Raw genomic sequence first — 14,926 nt, forward strand, 5'->3', positions numbered from 1 at the left:
TATATTTTAAAGCTGAAGATTGTTTTAAAAAACAATTGTTCAGTGCTATCAAGTCTAGAATTGTTCATTGAGATAACTTAAAGATTAAATGAGATCCATAAAAGCAATTACAATTTAAAATTCAGCTGTGAACAAAATTGTCATCTTTCTCTTCACTATACAACGCCTGCAACAATTCTGTTTGTTGTGTTGTCAGATATGGCTTAGTGTCCGGTGCTACACTTATCAATGACTGGAGATCTCCCACAGTACAGCTGATAATAATAGATTGTAATTTCAGCTTCAAATTTATATTAAATGGTATTGCTGGAACAAAAATATAACAATTACAAAATTGATTCAGCTATTAACTTTATACACACCCATGTAAATTTTGTATTTATATTATGAAAATAAAATAAAACACAAGTTAAATCTACCTTCACTCTCCACATCATTCATCAGGTCATCAAACAATGCTTTGAGGGATTCCGTCTTACTTTCATCATCTGGTTTAACAAGTAATGTCAACAACACTCTACTTACTTGAATTCTAAAAAAAAAACACAATACTGTATATTATTCACACATTCGAATACAATAGGAATTGAATTTTTATGCTTAGTAAGTACTTACTCAGTTAAAATTCCATCAGGAATATTCTTATTAGAATCAAATATTGTGTTAGCTAATTGCAAAGCATTGTCATATTTACCTATAAATATATAACATTGTTATATAATTCACAAAATAAAGAAGCTTTTATAGTTTACATATGTTTTAGTCAATCTTAACAGTGGTTGCAGAGAATAGAAATTGAGGTGTAGTGGTATATGAGGAGAGGGCACTAAACAGCATGTTAAGACCTTGGTTTTGCAAGACATTTGAAAAGCCTCTATGATACGAAATTATGACCATTAGAATTTACTAGCATTATAATTAAGTGCTAAAACACACAGACGTCTTTTGAATGTCTTTTGATGACAGAATGTCGACAATTGCATATTTATAGGGAGGGCAACAAGATATCTGTCTGTGTATATCCATATAAATTTTCAGCCTTTGAAAATCAGTCATCAAAAGGTTGTTTGAAAGACATCCATGTGCTTTTTGCACTTAAACTTCTTTAATTTAAATTCTTGGGTAAAAAGAAATATATATTTTTTTAATGCCATTAAGTTAAATGTAATACACCATACCACAATCAATAAGCAAGTTGAGTAAATTTCTCATGTACATTAGTTTCATAGTACTTTCATCTATTATCTCCAAAGCTTCTTCGTAATACGTCACTGCTTCTAATTTGTGGTTCAAAGAGACTAAATTGTTGGCAAGCTCCATTAGTATTGAGGTTCGTATCGGCGACTTGTCTGGATACTTGCTTAATGCTTGCAAGTAGCAACCTATTGCTGCCTGGAATTACAATTAAGCATAAAAAAAATGAAAAAACATCTTTGGTAACATATTTACACTCTGTGTTAGCAAACTACACTATCAAAAATATTTATGCAGAGAGAATTATATTATTTAAACCAATACATTGAGATAACCTCTAAATTCTCTCTATCTGGGCTATCAAATTTCAAAGCTAAAATTTTGGCTTCAGCTTTAATAAACTGTCGGGCTGCAGCAAGATACTGTTCCGCTTCTCCCAAATGATTCCCAGCCAAAGCCTCACATTTCGCTGCTCCAATGTACGTTTGACCAGCGAAAGAAGGCTGCTCCGAATGTTCACATTGTATTGCTAATCCTATGAACTCGTTTGTAGCTTCAGATACATTTGGTTTACGCATAAACCTCCTAAAACATGATTATCATCAACTATTCATTCTAAACTACTGGATTTAGAATACCGAAGCGACATGAAACACCAACTTTTTCAACTTTGTGTTTATGTTGACATACTGCTCGTCGAAACTTGCATTAAGGTCAGTCGACATAATGAGTAACAAATGTTTAGTTGTTCAATCTTAATTCAGTTAATTCTCTATAATTAAGCTGGTATAACGAAAATTAATAAGTAAACAATAAAAAGTATCTTTTATAAAATAAAATGACAGACAGATGACAGTTCGTGTGTCAAATGTCAAGAACAATTACAGATACAAACAAAATAGATAAAGTATTTGTTGCCTTTTAACTTAATAATATTCAAGAAAACAAAATCAACGTGAAATATAAAGCATAAAATAATGCAGCATCAGAAAAACTGAAATTTGCCACTTTCTTCCACTCAAATTACAATTTACCCAAGGGATTCAAGAAGAGAAAAATATTTTTTCTCTACTCTGTGGTCTGTCAAAGTCAAGTGTTGGAATTAGTTGCTTTGACGTGTCTTTCTCTCATAATTTGTTAATTTTTGTGTAAAATAGTGATGATTTTCTAACTAATAAAGTTAATTAACATCAAAGGAAATTTTCCGATATTTTCTAACAGAATGGATTTTCTGAAGAGCGGTCTGAAGACCGTTCTTGGTGCGCCGGAACCTGGCCATCATCCTTCAGGCGCTGAAACGGTAACATTCGTATTTATTTTAGTGAAGTAATATTGATAAAAACTATTTATAATTGACGCCAGCGGTATAAAGTTATATTTTCTACATTTGCGTGGGCGTGGTACAAGCTGAGCTCATAATATGGCTGTTATAATAGTTTACACGTCTGACAATATTTATGTTTTCGCTCATATTACATTCAGTCTGAAATTGCAAAAATATTATGATATCGCTGTTAACAATGTGTAAATTAATAACTGTTTAAATACTACTTGATATTATACAAAATGATTTTACTATTCTGTTATAATGAGGTAGACATTTAACAATTTCTAACATGTAGATTAAACTTGAAGTTATTTTTATTTAATTTAAGGCAAGCTCGTATTTCGCACAGGGAATTTGAAATTTAACACTAGAACTATAACAACAATATATTTATCATACCTAGTGGTTATATAAATAATATGAAATTGACAAAATTGCTAGTCCAACATCAACATTTCAAAATCCTTTTTAATCTGAAAATTAATTATAATTTAGTAAAATATTTCTTATCACTCTAGGTAGAGCGATTGGTGGAGAGAGTCAATAATTCAACACTATTGGAAGATCGCAGAGATGCATGCAGAGCATTGAAGGCTATGTCCAGGACATACAGAGTAGAGGTGGGAGCTCAGGGGATGGAGACATTAAAGCAGGTTCACATTTGTTTCATTTCTTAATAAATTTAATGATACATGAATACTGATAATAAGATAGTTCCTACACCAAACACCATGAATTTACCATTCACAAGTATGACATGACATTGTCAGTAAAAGTAAAACTGAAATAACAGTATCATAAAACAGTGCATCTGTTTAGCATATTATCCTTAACAAGTATAGACTTGTGGACAATAGACAAATCTAGAATACGGATTGTGTTAAAAGACACAAAAACATAAATTTTTATTATATGCATAGAAGTAATAATGTTATTCTAAAATGCTTTTCTAAATTATAGTGAAATTGTGGTTTTTCTAGGTTTTAGAATTAGATCGTGCTGACAGTGAAACAATAAATCATGCTCTTAATACTTTAAATAACGTTATGTCGCCGTCACAATTCGAAGAGGAAGAAGATAATCCTCAAGTACCAATGAATATCGGAGAGCAGTTCTCGGAAATGTTTATAAAGGATCATAATAATGTACAATTAATTCTAGATTTACTTGACGAGTATGACTTCAGAGTGAGACTGTCCGCAGTGCAGTTGCTAACGTCTTTGTTAACGAATAGACCGAAAGATATGCAAGAAATAATTCTCGTTAAACCGATGGGTGTGTCTAAAATGATGGATCTTCTAAGTGACAATCGAGAGGTTATACGAAATGAAACATTACTTCTATTAATAAAACTAACAAAAGGTAATGCGAATATACAAAAGATTGTCGCATTTGAAAATGCATTTGACAGATTATTCGAAATAGTGTCAAGTGAAGGATTCTCTGACGGTGGAATTATTGTTGAAGATTGTTTATTATTGATGTTAAATTTATTAAAGAACAACAATAGTAATATAAATTTCTTCAAAGAGGGAAGTTATATTCAACGGATGCTGCCGATGTTTAACACACCGGAGGAGAATGAGGATGCAGGGTGGTCACCGCAGAAGGTCTCAAATGTTCACTGCATGCTCCATATAGTCCGTACATTGGTATCACCGAGTAACTCAGTACAGATAGTCTCTGATTGTCAAAGAATATTAAAGAATGCAGGATTATTGGATTCTCTGTGTAATATATTAATGGCAAGTGGTGTACCAGCTGATATACTAACGGAGACAATAAATACAGTCGGAGAAGTTGTCAGAGGGAATATTGTAAACCAAGAATTTGTTGGTAATGTAATGGCGCCTTCAAATCCGCCGCGGCCTGCTATAGTAGTGTTACTGATGTCTATGGTCAATGAGAAGCAGCCATTCTCTTTAAGGTAAAAAAAAAATATTAGCTAATAGTTTAGTAATGATTTTTTATTGCACATTTTTTATTGATGACTAAGGCTGAAACAATGGAAATAAAAAACTAGTTTTTTTTTAATTGCACTTATAAATTAATGCTTACTTCATAATATATTTATTTATTAATAAAATTAATGATTAATTAATAATATTCGTTCAATTAATAAAAAAAACTCAGATTTTTTTTTATAATGTAAGTTGGCAAACGAGCAAGCGGCCACCTGAATGCACCGAAATGTGAAGCGACCGCTGCCCATAAACATCCGCAATTGCAAATGCGATGCCTGCCCTAATTGACGGAGGAGGAGACGCACATAAAGAGGACATTTCCTCCCTCGTCCTATGCGTCTCCTTCACCGTCAGATCCACTTTTTCTTCCCATCCTTTCCTGTTAAGAAAAGGGTGGAAAGTAAGCGACTAAAATTAGGCCTCCGACAACACACTCATCACTGTACGCGGAATTGCTTCCACTTCACGCTTGTTTTCTGTGTGGTCGTGGTATTACACTGGGCGAGCCAACCCATTTGTGCGAAGATGTTAAAGCGGGCTCTACCACTGTTGATGTTAGATACTCCAAAGGGAAAAATACTTATAATTACTTACGATAACCATGAGAATTAATACTTATTTTACAGATGTGCAGTTCTATATTGTTTCCAATGCTACCTATATCACAATGAGACTAGTCAAGGGAACCTAGTTCAGACACTCCTACCATCTTCCACTGATGTATCAAATCTAACAAGCGGTCAATTACTCTGTGGAGGTCTCTTCTCCTCTGATGTGCTATCAAATTGGTTCTCAGCGGTAGCTCTGATGCATGCATTGATAGAGAATCCTATACAAAAGGAGCAATTGCTGCGAGTGTTGTTGGCAACTAATATTGGAAGTACTCCCGTCTCGTTGTTACATCAGTGTACACTGTTGTTGCAGCAGACGACGAAATTGCAGTCAAAGGTAAGATTAGTTAAGGTTTAACTTGTAATTATGGATATCTGTTTTTTCTTAAGTTTAACTTAAAAAATCATGTATCTTATTGACTTAAATGAATAATTATCTAATTAACTTTATCCAATTGTCGTTTTGATTGCTTACTCTTATTGAAATGCTTTTAATTGTTGAACTAGCGGTCACACAAGATCGGTGTTAAAAGAACGTATTAAGTAGCCTATGTATTTTTTTCATATGTGTTCCGTATCTTTGCCAAATTATATCGAAATTCGTTGAATCAACTTTAAAGGCCGGCAACGCATTTGTAATTTCTCAAGTGTCAATGGTCGCGATTGAGTACTTTGGGTTTCTGTCGCTCGTTTATCCCATTCTCTTACAAAAAACGCATCTTTTATAATATTAGTAAGATTTTTACGTTGGATATCTATTTTTCCTTCATTGTTTCGATGTAAATGTAGTGTGTGCACGTGTTGTGTTGTGCGTGAGGTGGCGCTGCTGATGCTGCTGAGCCAGTGGGCGGCGCGCTGCGGCGCGGCCGTGAGCGCGGTGCTGCGCGCGCCCGGCGCCGTCGCCTACCTCGTCAACCAGGCCTGCTGCAACGACCACGACGACAACGAGTACCTGCTGCAAGGTACCCTCAACGCCCCCTCCCCCTCCATACATGACCACTGTGTATCCGACTCGAAGAACCAATGTTTTATACCCTTTTCTAGCTGTCGACAGTGACTCCATCCGCGTAAGATTAAAAGAATGCTTAAGTAACTTATGCGCTCAAACTATGATATCCATCTCAATTTCCGCATTTATATTAGTAAGATATCGCGATTACAAAACATTTTTATTGTTTACATGTGTAAAAGTTTAAAATGCAAATTTAAAAAAATTAAATGGAAACAAAAAGGCCTTTTGCCATTAGCTAACCGTAAACATAGCAATTTTACTCTGCTGCTAGGTCTGTAGTTCTCGTTCTTTCTTCGCATGACTTTATAATTTCTTCATTAAATTAAATAGTACGTGTAGTGCTATTAAAAAAGAATAACGGCTGACGTCCAACATAGCAAAAAAGTGCTTTATTAGTGTAGATTAAATTGCCCTTTACAGTTTAATAAAGGCGTATATAAATTAGGTCTATCGGCGTTCCTGCTGGCGATCTGCATCCACTTCAACGAGGACTCGGTGGAGGGCTACACGCGCGAGGCGCTGAAGCAGCTGGTGGTGCGCCGCGTCGGCATGGACACCTTCGTGGGCAAGCTGGCCGAGGTGTCGCGCCACGAGCTCTACAACAAGGCGGCGAAGCACCCGCAGCTGAGGGCGAAGGCGCCCGCGGAAGTGCTCATCGATTACGAGTTCTGCAGGCTCTTTAAAGTACTGGAAAGTAAGTAGTATTTCTACAACAGCTGATTTATTATCGAATATTGAGATTGTATTTAAATACTAGCTTTTAAGTGTTTACAATTAGTTTTGTAATTGTTATTGTTACGTGTTGCAGGTGTGGTGGTGCAGAGCCTGGTGGTGAAGGAGGAGGTGGCGGAGGCGGGGGCGGGGGCGGGCGCGGGCGAGGAGGCGGCGGGGGGCGGGGGGGCGCTGGCGCAGTACAAGGCGCTGATCCGGCAGCAGGACGCCCGGCTGCAGGAGCTGGTGGCGCAGCTGGATGATATGCTGCAGCAGAACCATGCGCTACAGGTAACTAAATACAGTGATTTTTTGCTTGAACGATCCTCAATCTATGCTGAATTTCATTGGTATGTTCAGCGGATTTAGCTACAAATTCTAACACACTGTAATGTTCGAAATAATGCGCATATGTCAAGTCTAACATGTATTACAAACATCCATCCAATCTTTCACATTTACAATACGAATTTTCTATAATTATTTTACTTTCTGTTATGTAACCATCTTAAGGAAATATGTCTCAAGATTGCCTGATAGTATTTTAATATGAATTTTGTACTATTTGAAAATATCTTTTTCAGGTGGCATTAAACGAGTCGCAATCGTCAAATTCCCTTCTAAAAGATGAGAATACTTTACTAAAAGCGCAAGTTTCCGCACAAAGCTCGTCCATACAGCCGACACACGAACACAACCCGCACGAGGATAGAATAAACCAACTAACCGCAGAAATAAGCAGACTGAATAATCTATTAGAAACCACACAAGAAGAGAAGAAGAACCAAGAAGTAGAGTTAGAGAAATTAAAGAACGATCAAGATGATCTACTAATACTGCTTTCGGATCTGGTAAGTGTTTTACAGATTAGTGCTGTCCGCTGTTTATGGTGTTTCCCGTTGGACCAATCGGGCCTTCAATTTTCAAAATTTAATCCAATGGTACTTTTCCCATTGGACTTATCGAATCCATGCTATTTAATCGACTTAATGGACAAAAATTAAAATTCCCATTGGATTAATCGATTAGTAGGCCGATCGGTCCAACGGGAAACACCATAAATGGCGAACAACTTTTCATAATAAAATTGACTAAAATGTTAGACTACGACTTAGAGACTATCTTCTGTATCTGTGATTGCCTGCGACTTCGCCCGCGTGAAGTTAAAAAAAAAACAGCCTTTGTTACTCATAGATAAATTACCTTTATAACGGCAAAAGAATTTTAAGATCGGCCCAGTAATTTTCGAGTTATTTCAATACATACAAAAATACAAATCTTTCCTCTTTATTTTAGTACTAGCTTTCGCCCGCGACTCCGTTCGCGTGGAATTAAAAAAAACAACAGTGAGTAGCCTATGTGTTCTTCCAGACTATCCTCTACATCCATACCAAATTTCATCGAAATCCGTTCAGCAATTTAGGCTACAAATTCTAACAAACATCCATCCATCTAAACTTTCGCATTTATAATATTAGTATGATAGTGTAGACAAATTTCATAGAGATCTGTTGGGTTATTTTGGAAATCAGTAATATTCATCCATACAAATTCGCAATAATAATATTATATAATATTTTGTATCACAGGATATTAAAGTAAATGAATACAAAGCACGGCTCGTGTCGTTGGGAGAGAAAATTGAAGATGACACTCCGGAGGTACAGGAAGCCAACCTCACATAAATACATTATGTATGGATATTGTGATATATGTTACTAATGGATAATATTCACACCCCTACTCTTACTACATTCTAATAGGGAAATAAGAAAGGAGGACTGGGAAGAGAGGTAATGTATAGAAATTGTTTTGTACTGTTCCCCAACGGTCTAGATATTTGCAACCTTTTAACCTTGTATTGTAAATTATATAAACTAGCTTTCGCCCGCGACTCCGTCCGCGTGGGATTAAAAAACTATTTAACTACGTCGTAGTCTTAGACTCCAAAAATTAAACAAAAAAATGGGACCCACCTGCAAGCATTACCTTTCGGATAAAAAAAAAATTATCCAATCGGTCCACTAGCGGCGGAGTTATGCCGTAACACACATAAAAAACATATCGACGAATTGAATACCTCCTTCTTTTGGGAAGTTGGTCAAAAAGAGAGTCGAACGGAATAAATAGTATCCCATGTCCGTCTCCTGGCTCTAAGTTGCCTCCTCACCAATTTTCAGCGATATCGGTAAAGCCATTCTTGAGTTATAATGTAACTAACACAACTTTCTTATATATAAAGATATATTGTGTTTTATGTATGTAATGTATATTGTTTATGACAGGATTTTTAAACGGTTTAAATTTTAAAATTAAATAAGTGTCTGTGTAATATTTCTCACAATATTTGTATGAAAATATCACTGTTTGTATATTTTTAAAGTATGAACGATTGTAATGTTTTCTGTAAGTTTTAGAAAATATAGATTTACATTAACTTGGGTAGATGTTTAATTTTTTTGTAGTTTTCTAATAATTCTGTTATTCTTTGACTTTAGACCGACAAGTTGTTACTTAAAATCCTTAAATAAGTGTAAAGACAGCAAAGTGCCCTGTTTTTATCCAATTTTGTATGTACATGTAGGTTTTTATATATTTTCACAATAAAAACCGAAAGCAACACCTCTCCAAGACATAACATTTGATTTTTTTAATATGTAAATATGTTTAAAATCGGTACATTGGATATTAATTAGTTATATGAGTGATACAATCGTTTTATATAAAACTGCCAATCCCTTTTATTCATTTTAAAGTAATTGATATTTCCAAGTCATTGTTGATGATTGTGTTTATTTTTTTGCGAATTTGTGTGTATAAATAATATATAAATCGTTTCATAATGTATTCGTTTCATTTTTATTCCCTATTTCTAAAGTATTTTAGGAGTTTACTCGTCGCCTCGGATGTCGACAATGTACGGATTTCATACATTTCCGTTACATTTATGGTTATACTAGCTTTCGCCTCGACGCCGTCCGCGTGGAATTAAAAAAACTCCAACAAACATCCATCCATCTAAACTTTCACATTTATAATATTAGTATGATTTTTATTAATTATAAGGCGCGTACGTATACAAGCTATTAAGTTATGTCGTATATAGCTTGCTCGTTGATCAACTTTTAATATAAAAGAGGGATCTGGCGTACCTATCCATTTATAGAAATCAGTGACAATACACTTTCTATTATATTATAAGGTAGCAAACGAGCAAGCGACCACTGAAGCGACCGCTGCCCATCGCAATTGCAGATGCGTTGCCTACCCTTAATTCATGGAGGAGACGCACATAAACAGGATATTTCCCCTTCCTATGCGTCCCCTCCGCCATCAAATCCATTTTTTCATCCCATCCTTTCCTTATAAGAAAAGGGTAGAAATAAAAAGGGACTAAAATCAGGCATCCGAAACCACATCAATCAGACTGCACGCGGGAGTGATCCCTCTTTCAGTATGTCTTTTGTGTGGTCGTAGTATTGCGTTCAAGAATGTTACAGCGGGCTCTACCACCGTTTTTGATATCTGTGACGACAAGGAGTAGGTAGAAATAAAAACAACGATTGAATCACATAATTTATTTGTCCATTGAAGCGTCCATCGAATGCCGTCTATCTAAATATTTCACTATCTATCTAAACAGTCTCAACATCCAACATTCAAATCCTCATAACCTCTAACGCAGAGATCTCGAAACAAATGCAAATATTCGCACGTATGTATGTAAATTTCATTGTAACAGCGTTTTAATTTTGACGACTAATGTTTGCGATTCGGCTTTTGTATTTTTGACCGACTTCCCAAAAGAAGGAGGTACTCAATTCGTCTAGACGTTTTTTTTTATTTCTTTTTAATCAACAAATAGTAATGATTACGTTTTTAGACTGTCAATATAACATTTATGTATCGAGATTCCCGCACAAAGTACATTTTATTTAAATCTATTCTCAGCGTTGTGAAAAAACAACTACAGTGCAAAGTGAAAACATTGATTTGAAAGTCATTTAAATTACACAAAGCAATATATTTTAACATGGTATTTATTTTGCAATATATGTTAATTTTTTGAAGTGAGGTTTTTAAAGCTTTTAAAACAAATCGTTTTGATTTAACTAATAGTATACTAACAGTTACATATCACTAATTTCCATAGAGAAAATAACACAGATACAGAAAGTGGTCCATAGATAAATTAAAAACTAACCTTACTTTAATTCATTAGTCAACATAATTATCATCCAATTTATAATAAATAAAAGAGACTATCCATTGGAGAAGGAAAAAAACTTAAGTTGACACAAAATATGTTTGGAACCAAGATCTAAGTAAACATACCAATAATTTCTTATATCTATGTAATAAATACTACACTACAACGTTAACAGTCAAATTACATTTTCAAACTACTTAATCCAATTTTTAAGATATCCATAGATGAAAAAGTTATAAAATTCATTATAGCCTCTAAATTATCATATTTGTAGATATTTCCCTTATTTTATACAGAAATTCAAAGCATCTAATATAATTTATAATGTAACATGTAAGACGAAAGTACATATTTACAATATATAGGTGTATACAGGATGATACTAACAGATGGATTAACGATTTTGTGAAATAATTAAATAACTAAAACTATGGAAAATCAGGCAACATACTTTGCACTTAAACAATAGCTATTAAGGGTTTTTAAACTCTACAAAGCTGTTAATCCATCCATTAGGAATCACCCTGTATAATTAAAATTATTTCAACACTTCCACTTGTTAACTACTTATTTGTCTATGTCATATTTTATGCAAGATAATATTCCAAAGAACATCAGAAGAACGTAATATTCTCATATTATCTTAATATCTTTTAGATGTGCCATTTTCTACATTTATATCTGAATGTGACATTCTAAAGGCATATACAATATCTTATACAAAAGCATAAAATAGATTTGGTATAGTAATAATTTAGAACCTTATCATGAAACTATAATATTAACAGCATAATATCTAAATGCAAGATTACAAATTTAATGCAATTTGAATTAATAAAAATCGGATACATGTGAAATTATGTGGATTACATCATGTCCCCTGCCTTATCCTATTCCCGTAGGGCGCACCGGCTTTCCGTCCTCCAAATAACTCTATCATACATCATCTGTCACACCCTTCTTCATCATGAGAGAAAGAGATGGATGTATTGCGTGAAAGGTATACATCCATCTCTTTCTCTCATTATGTTTCTTTACTATTCACTATATAATATTCTAGATTGAACAAATTATCATTAATTCAACGTAGTTTTTTGGAACAAAAAAACTGACTTTTGCAGTAATTACAAGATACGAAATGTGTATATATGAATGAAATATTTTTTTAATAAGTTCTTCGTCACTGGAAACAATCGGTTTAAACATACTTTTGCATTACAATAAGCCAACTTACACATTTATATAGAAAATTAGTGTTTAACCACAATCCCGTAAGTTACGTGGCGCTGTAATCGCCATAGACAATAAAATTGCCAAAACTTGCAACACTAGTTCACACACGTCAAAAGTTCTCGTTTCACATCCTACAGCATCCGTTGAAGAGTTTATACTTGCAGTATAGAAAAGCTGCGAGGATATGCTTCAATACGTATAATCGAAACCCGAAGCAGAGCAGTTTCTTGCACGCGATGTACAAATAGTACGGCCACTGTACGACTCGTACAGTGTGGACATGGCGCTAGGTGACGTAGAAGTATAGCGCGGCACAGAGCAGTGCGCCCGTCACCAGCAGCACCATCACCAGCGCGAACCTGTCCTGCAGCGCGCGCACTATCATTGTATTCATCAAACGAGACGAACGGTTCAAGTGCTCGTCTGTTTCACGCAACTGGAAATGACAAATATGTTACTACCGCCTGCGACTCTATCCGTGCGAATTAAAAAAAAAGTAGCCTAAGTGTTCTTCCAGGCTACTCTACTTCTTTACATCTATACCAAATTTCATCGAGATCTGTTCAGCAGTTTATGCTACAAACTCTAATAAACATCCATCCATCTAAACTTTTACATTTATAATACTAGTAAAAACCACAATGCACAATGCAATGTACACTACAGATGGATTAGGATGTTTGTTAAAAGGTATCTTTGGAATGGCTGAATATCCATAGTCTGAAAAAACTCATCGGCTATCTTTAACTTTTATTTTTAATTAACAATTATATTGATAAATAAAATACCTTGAAATTTAATCAAAAATTTTAAACAAGCAATGATAAGATTATAAAAAGAAAATGTAACATTAAATTTAATTCGTTTGTACTGTTAAAAGTTAATTTATGTACAGGAAATATCAGTTCTGTGTAAAAATGGATAGTATTTTTAATTGAAAACTAGCTGTTGGTCCTCCTAACCCTTTTTTTTGTCTAGAATCTATAGTGAGCTCTCGTAAAATATGAACTACTCATGTCAATACCGTTGGTAGGGAAGGGTGCCGGACATAAAGGGGCGCCACTTTTTGTATGGGGATAGTTAAGGAGGCGTCGGTTCTCATAAAACTGACCCTGACTCGTGTAGAAGTAGAAGTTATAGCTTACTAATAATGGTTCTTTGTCATTCTATCCTACATGAATCCTACAATATTAAAAATATTTAATATTCAACTCACCCGTCCCCTGGACCTCTGTATGGTCTCCCGCTGCACGCTGAGGTCCTGCAGCACAGCAGCACCAATCTCCTCTGTCTCCAAGATGACGCGGTAACCCTCATTCAGATTCTTCCCCGAGCGCTCCAAGCGCTCTGTATTGTCCAACAGCTTCTGACGTTGCTCATTTACATTCCAATCGTCATATGTGTCTTCTGTTTCTATATTATCTATAAGATAACAGTTTTGTAGATTAAATGTTAAATAGATAGACATGTTATTTTAATTTTAATGGGAATGAAATTTGACTGTGGAGGAGAGGCATAGAAAAGGAAAACATCCTCTTTATGTGTGTCTCCTCCGTCGATTAAGGATAGGCAATGTATCCGCTTTTGCCAATGTCTATGGGTAGCTGTCGCTTCACATTTTGTCAAATTCATATGGTTGCTTGCATGTTTGCCACCTTATGTAATAAAAGAAAATCTTTCACATCATTTACAGAACAATACAGTCATTGTTCCTTTTGCACACTACAAAGGACAGAAACATGTTGCCAGTGTCAGTATTCCCATCCATATGATATTGGGGCCTTAAAGAGTAGAGTAAATAAGTTTTTATATAAATAGGTAGGAAATACATACATGTAGCCGAGTTACTGAGCACGGAACGGTACTCATCTTTAACCCGCTGCAGTTCAGCACGGTATGCTGCCACGCGCGATCCTGCCCCCGCGCCTCGGTACTCTAGTTCCAGCTGCTCCAACTATAACAATAAATAAGTACTTATGGTGTACAGAGATTACAGTTTTCTAGCACTGTTCTTCTACCTTACTTTTTTCTTAATAGAAAGTACAATTACTATACTTATTCTGTACTAATTTTAATAACAATAAGATAACTTACCAGATCATTGGCCTCCTCAAAGTTAGCTTGAATTTCCCTTGATAATTGCTCACGGTTTTCTGTAATTATAAAATGTAAATGGATTTGACTACATAATTTAATAGGGATTTACAATTTATTACTTATTAATTCTTAGTTAATAAACAACTTACCTTCCTTTCCGACTTTAAGTCGACCTATTTTTGCTGTAACGTCCGCTGTAAGAACTGAATATTGTTGTTCGTATGATTGAATTAAAGTAGCCATATTCAGTAATATCCGCTGATTTTCAATAGCACATCGCAATAATCCACCGACTAACGCCTTTGTAGTTACCACGTAGAAAATAAACAACAATACATTCGCTTTTTCAGAACAAGACAAACGGCTGACGGATATTGATAAAATGATTATAGAAAATTGACATAAATGTCATGGCGTTGACGTATGGTTTGTAAAATTAACAGATTATAAACATGACAAGAGATAGCGGCATTTTCAAGCTTAAAAGTTGGAATGACATCGTAAATTAACGAAAATAAAAATGCTAAATGTAATCCTATTTTGGCAAAAAAATTTGCCAATCATATG

General features: G+C 34.8%; 3 protein-coding genes across 3 annotated transcripts; 1 reads left to right on the plus strand and 2 right to left on the minus strand.

Moving 5' to 3' along the window:
- Window positions 1-18: 18 nt before the first annotated feature.
- LOC106105229 lies at window positions 19-2,027 on the minus strand. Its single transcript, XM_013285506.1, has 6 exons — window positions 1,855-2,027; window positions 1,530-1,779; window positions 1,179-1,392; window positions 616-694; window positions 420-532; window positions 19-306 (listed from the first exon to the last, which is right to left on the minus strand). Exons 1-6 carry the CDS (start codon window positions 1,917-1,919, stop codon window positions 122-124), a joined length of 906 nt encoding a protein of 301 aa, XP_013140960.1. The 5' UTR covers window positions 1,920-2,027; the 3' UTR covers window positions 19-121.
- A 255-nt stretch (window positions 2,028-2,282) lies between these two features.
- On the plus strand, window positions 2,283-8,694 carry LOC106105242 (general vesicular transport factor p115). The gene is made up of 9 exons (XM_013285522.1): window positions 2,283-2,494; window positions 3,040-3,174; window positions 3,502-4,448; window positions 5,112-5,433; window positions 5,914-6,058; window positions 6,554-6,802; window positions 6,917-7,110; window positions 7,404-7,670; window positions 8,409-8,694. Exons 1-9 carry the CDS (start codon window positions 2,417-2,419, stop codon window positions 8,502-8,504), a joined length of 2,433 nt encoding a protein of 810 aa, XP_013140976.1. The 5' UTR covers window positions 2,283-2,416; the 3' UTR covers window positions 8,505-8,694.
- A 1,688-nt stretch (window positions 8,695-10,382) lies between these two features.
- Window positions 10,383-14,775, minus strand: LOC106105264 (vesicle transport through interaction with t-SNAREs homolog 1A). Its single transcript, XM_013285549.1, has 5 exons — window positions 14,509-14,775; window positions 14,357-14,415; window positions 14,096-14,216; window positions 13,479-13,684; window positions 10,383-12,698 (listed from the first exon to the last, which is right to left on the minus strand). The coding sequence occupies exons 1-5, from the start codon at window positions 14,600-14,602 to the stop codon at window positions 12,549-12,551; spliced, it is 630 nt and encodes a 209-aa protein (XP_013141003.1). The 5' UTR covers window positions 14,603-14,775; the 3' UTR covers window positions 10,383-12,548.
- Window positions 14,776-14,926: the final 151 nt, after the last annotated feature.

The sequence above is a fragment of the Papilio polytes genome, unplaced genomic scaffold, assembly GCF_000836215.1.
Source record: "Papilio polytes unplaced genomic scaffold, Ppol_1.0 DF823177.1, whole genome shotgun sequence".
NCBI lineage: Eukaryota > Metazoa > Arthropoda > Insecta > Lepidoptera > Papilionidae > Papilio > Papilio polytes.

Coding starts and splice junctions, on each gene's coding strand:
- LOC106105229 (XM_013285506.1), bottom strand. CDS start 1,919: ATGTCGACTGACCTTAATGCAAGTTTCGACGAGCAGTATGTCAACATA. Junction 1,780..1,854: donor ATAAACACAAAGTTGAAAAA/GTTGGTGTTTCA, acceptor ATCATGTTTTAG/GAGGTTTATGCGTAAACCAA. Junction 695..1,178: donor CAACTTGCTTATTGATTGTG/GTATGGTGTATT, acceptor ATATATTTATAG/GTAAATATGACAATGCTTTG.
- LOC106105242 (XM_013285522.1), top strand. CDS start 2,417: ATGGATTTTCTGAAGAGCGGTCTGAAGACCGTTCTTGGTGCGCCGGAA. Junction 4,449..5,111: donor AAGCAGCCATTCTCTTTAAG/GTAAAAAAAAAA, acceptor CTTATTTTACAG/ATGTGCAGTTCTATATTGTT. Junction 5,434..5,913: donor CGACGAAATTGCAGTCAAAG/GTAAGATTAGTT, acceptor GTTGTGCGTGAG/GTGGCGCTGCTGATGCTGCT.
- LOC106105264 (XM_013285549.1), bottom strand. CDS start 14,602: ATGGCTACTTTAATTCAATCATACGAACAACAATATTCAGTTCTTACA. Junction 14,416..14,508: donor ACTTAAAGTCGGAAAGGAAG/GTAAGTTGTTTA, acceptor TTATAATTACAG/AAAACCGTGAGCAATTATCA. Junction 14,217..14,356: donor TTGAGGAGGCCAATGATCTG/GTAAGTTATCTT, acceptor TTATTGTTATAG/TTGGAGCAGCTGGAACTAGA.